Genomic DNA, 4,614 nt, shown 5'->3' with positions numbered 1-4,614 from the left:
ATTGACAACAATGCCCAGCCAAAGTCATCAACATACACAGAACCACCCTCTAACTCTAACAATTGACAAGATGAACTGCTCACCCAATATGTCCTTTTACCACAGAATCAGCCCTCCTCCTAAACCATGCCTGAACCATAGCTAACTCTCCCAACCAACACCCCTTTTACCAATTCATCTACCACAGTGAATGCTCCAGAAATTCTGAATAACAACTCAGAGGAGGCTACTAGAGGCAGTAAGAGAAAACAAATAAGGAGATCTACTAAGAGACCCCATCCAACTGGACAAACATTTATCTCTAATACAGATCCGAATCAACCTCCATCAGTATTTATTCCGGTAGATGGGAGAGAATACTCAGATGATGAACCTGGTGTTCATTGCTATGAGTCAGAGGACTTCCACAGCATTGCAAGTGATGAGAATGACTAAGGAAGATCATTTCCACAACATACACCATATGCACAATTACATATTGGTTAATTGGAGCAGATTTAAGCCTGGAATTTTTATAATCCATAACCTAATAGTTCTAATTTCACCCTAGAATTTTTTCATCTTTAACAAGATCTTCACACTATTCTCTTGAATCTCTCTTCTTTGCCAAATGACATTGACCTCATGGGTAGCACAGCATCTATCTTGATTTTTTCTAACAAGGGCTCTTGCCAATCCCTCCCAACCTCCGTCAATCTCATCCGCCCATACAAAATACTTGCAATCCATCGTCTGTAGCGTGAAAGGAAAGAATAAGGAATCGCTTACAATAAGTTAACCTAAACAGAAGCACAAAAACAAAAAGACTTACCTTCCATAGAGGACACCTAACGAACCATCTCCCAGGATTTGTTAAGGTTTCTGATTATAGCAACACCACATTCTGTCCGCAAAAGCATCTCCCAGACAAAATCTTCTCTTCACCCCTTTTGGAAGATGAAGTCCCTTCTCCGCTGATGCTTTCATCCGAAGAACAATGGTTGCCTCTGTTTCTCCTAGACATTCTAGGGTTTTCAATTTCAAATTTGGGAAACAATTGAGGACAAACTAGGGAAATGAGTGATCTTATAACAGTAACAACATGCTTGGACACATCAGATTGCTGTCTCATAGCCATGTAAATACTTAATATGCCATGTTGGCTTTTAAGTTAACGGAGCAAACGAGTTATTAACGTCCGGATACTATCGATAGATGGACCCAGTCTTTCATGGGTACAAAGTCACTTTCCGTCTTCTATGAGTACTTTTGTCAGCATTCGTAAATTTTATGGATACAAATGGTAGTTTTTCCAATATAAAATTTATATTAAAAATAAATTAAACCAAATATATATTTATACACAAATACATAGTAGTTGATTTTGTGACTAATTTTCACATAGGATTTTTGCAAATTTTCCAACGTTATTAAGCTCAGATCACCTGAATTTACTTAGATTTGAGCTTACAAGCAAGTTAACTCGAAAGAATCGAAAATTTAATAAACCCTTGCTATATGATTGTGATCGAATGAACAATAGGTTGAATAGTAATTAGTGCTGTGTTTTGTTTGTTGGTCTTTCTGTCTCAAGTGATCATTTTGTTACGTCTTATTCTCTCGGTTTCAATGTGGGGTTGTTAGGTTCTACGACTTTTGTTTCCCTTCAGAAAAAAAATATGAAGTGATGAGGGAGAATAATTTGTTGGGCAATCAAGGAATGATACTACAGTTGGGGCCAGCTTTTATATAGCAAATACCATTATTTCTAGTAATAAGGCATAAACGTGACATAAGAGACTTTATTCAATACTAGTCACTGCCGAAACACCCCCCTTAAAACCAAAAGAAAAAAAGAAAACCACAAAAGAAAAGAATAATGTGAGTATTATATAGTGACCGACACCTTGGGAGGCCCCGCTATGTAAGAACATGAAGGGTGTCTTATTCATGAAATAAATAATCCACCAACTATTTTCTTTTTCATTAATACAGTGTTATTTGTCACCATAAGTATGGATTTCCGTGAAATAACCCTCTAACAGCTTCCCTAATGAAAAATAATACAGACTGCCTCCACCGACACACCAAGCAAAACTCCATTTTAAGTCCTTGTTTTCTAATGTTCAGCTCAGATCAGAGGTCCTTGTTTTTTATTTTTTTATTTTTCTTTTTAAGTATTCTGCTGAGAGGTCCATTTCATAGTTGGTTGTAGGAAGAAAGTTGTAAAATGGAGTTGAATTTGGAAGGCTTAATAGCAATAATATAAATAAATATAATAAATAGAGAAGTAACAAGTAGGTCATGTATGAATTTGATTCACAAACAAACAGAAAAAAATTTAATAAAAAGAAGGGAAAAAGGAAAGGAAAGAAAAGTATGCAAATTGCAACCCGTGATGAAGTGTCGTATTCCAAGGTTATTTATGCATACAGATTACAGAGACATTACCAACATAAGATAAAAATTTAATAAAAAAATGATATGTAATTACAGTATGAAACAAAATGACAGAAAAATCGTTGTCTTCTTCTGTATGTCCACCGATATCCTGCAACGTAATCGCTTTTTTTTTTGGGCAACTTTTGTATTAACTCTCTACAACTGCATAATCCATGTGAAAAAGAAAATATTGATCAGATTTTTCTGTCATCAAAGGAAATCAAATAAAGCAATAAATGGTGGGTGACTGGGTGTGGGTAAAAAGCTTACCATTCCTCAACTTGTGTACACAAATTCACTCTTTATTTTTTTTTAAATCTTTTTTTTTTCAGCGATTAGTTGGAATGGCGATTTCATTAGCAGACTGAGCCAAAAGCTCCAAGCATGCCACAAGCGACTTGCATCAATTTCCCTGCCACATGCCATTAGGTAAAATAAAATGATTAAGTCAACTAATGACGAGGCAAATCTATTACATGTTCCACACAGGAAAAGAAAATATATATATAGATCATGATTGAAGGCAATGAAATTTGTTTGTATCCGTCCTAAAAGCGTATCAAATAACCAATTAATTAAAGCAATATATATGCTAGTAGTTGACAATTAAATAAAGGGAATGTGAAATTAGATGATATGAAGCAATAAAATAAAGGGTGAAGGTGAATAATATAATAGTGAGACATAGACAGACTGTTTTGGCACCTAAGGTTGGGCTCGGTGGGTATGGACAATGTGCCTCACAGGTTGGCATCTTTATTCCTTAATTTACTTTTAATATCTTCCGTTCATCACATGGATGGACTAATTAAAGAGGAACAGAGAATCATACTGATGGAAATGGAATTCATTAGTTAACACACACTTGTCTTGGCATCTCTAATATTACTATTTTCCTTGGCAACTTCCTCGCGGCTTCCACCATTAAGCGGCATATTCCTATTCCTAATTCCTAATCAATCATTTATCACAGCACACAACTACTTTGTTCTTCCGGTAATAGTGTGAAAAGTGAAACCAAATGCTTTCAGGTTTCAACCCAAGTAAGTAATAACTAAGCTAGCACATAAAGGGTGAAGCAAATAGAAATCCAACACAAGTAACACGAGAATCAATGGTGAAAGGTGGAATTGGGTATGCATATAGCTGGCTCCCTTCTGTAAGAGGAATCTAAAGATTGCTTCAAGCACTTTCCAGAATGCATTTGAGAATAAAATCACTGAGATACACCAGGATCCTTCTTCTTCTTCTCATGCTAATTAATTGCCACCATATAAAAGTTACCAAAGGACTTGTTCTCCTCCTCACCTTACTTGGCTTGAACTCCATTTCTCTTTAGATTCCCATAAGCCAAGACACAAATATCAATAATCTAGAATGAATCTACCTATGCAATTTGCAATTAACGTTGCAAACACAAAAGTCTCTAAACTTAAAACAACTTGCCCCTTAACTTACTTCAACCAGACTTAAGAACCAAAACAGTGGCTTGCAATTCTATATCAGAATCCTGTCTCCAGCATAGTGCTACTGCTAACTGCTACAACTCATTCTAAAACACACTACTGAAAATCAAGAAATAATTTAATATAATTTGCTTGTCCCTCAATACTAAATTCATACTCCAAAATTAAGCAAAAACCAAATAAACAAACAAATATAAACAAAAGAAAGGAACAAAATCATGCAATGCAATAATCAATTCATGCTTAAATAAGGAAATTAATTTATAGTTATATACCTCTCCTAGGCTTGGCAGCAACTTTAACAAGCGGGGTTGTTCTACGGCGAGCCGCCGCCTTATTGTCTTCCTCCTCCTCCTCCCGCGGGAAAAGAACGCCGTCGATCCCCTGGACGGAGATCCTTCCGTCCGTATAGATATCAGGATCAAACAAATACGCAGAGCCATCGCCATTTCCGAATTTTACAGAGCCATCAGCTTCCTGAGCCGCAACCTTATGCGGCAACCGCAACGTATCGTAACGAATCTTCCCGAACCTTCTAACGGCATTGTACATACTCTCCTCCGTCTGGTACTCCGGTATGATGTGATAGTATATGATCTGCTCCGGCGCCCCCGGTTCGCTCAATTGATCCGTCGTAAGCTTCGCCATGGCCTCGTCGTTCGGCGCCAGAACCGTTAGGACGTAACCCTCAGACACCAACCGCCCCATCTCCGTTGCCAGGGAAGTT

At 37.1% G+C, this 4,614-nt stretch overlaps 1 protein-coding gene across 1 annotated transcript in view; it reads right to left on the bottom strand.

Annotated features, from left to right (window-relative positions):
• Positions 1-2,357: 2,357 nt before the first annotated feature.
• The window catches only part of LOC107471359 (fasciclin-like arabinogalactan protein 15), a gene marked incomplete in the record, with an annotated part of 3,113 nt that continues 856 nt past the window's right edge, over positions 2,358-4,614 (bottom strand). Inside the window, 3 exon segments of the mRNA XM_021132482.2 lie at positions 2,358-2,583; positions 2,692-2,833; positions 4,163-4,604. Coding sequence (XP_020988141.1) covers positions 2,778-2,833; positions 4,163-4,604 — 498 coding nt within the window.

The sequence above is a fragment of the Arachis duranensis genome, chromosome 10 (assembly GCF_000817695.3).
Source record: "Arachis duranensis cultivar V14167 chromosome 10, aradu.V14167.gnm2.J7QH, whole genome shotgun sequence".
Classification (NCBI taxonomy): Eukaryota; Viridiplantae; Streptophyta; class Magnoliopsida; order Fabales; family Fabaceae; genus Arachis; species Arachis duranensis.
This window is presented reverse-complemented; position numbering and strand designations above follow the sequence as displayed.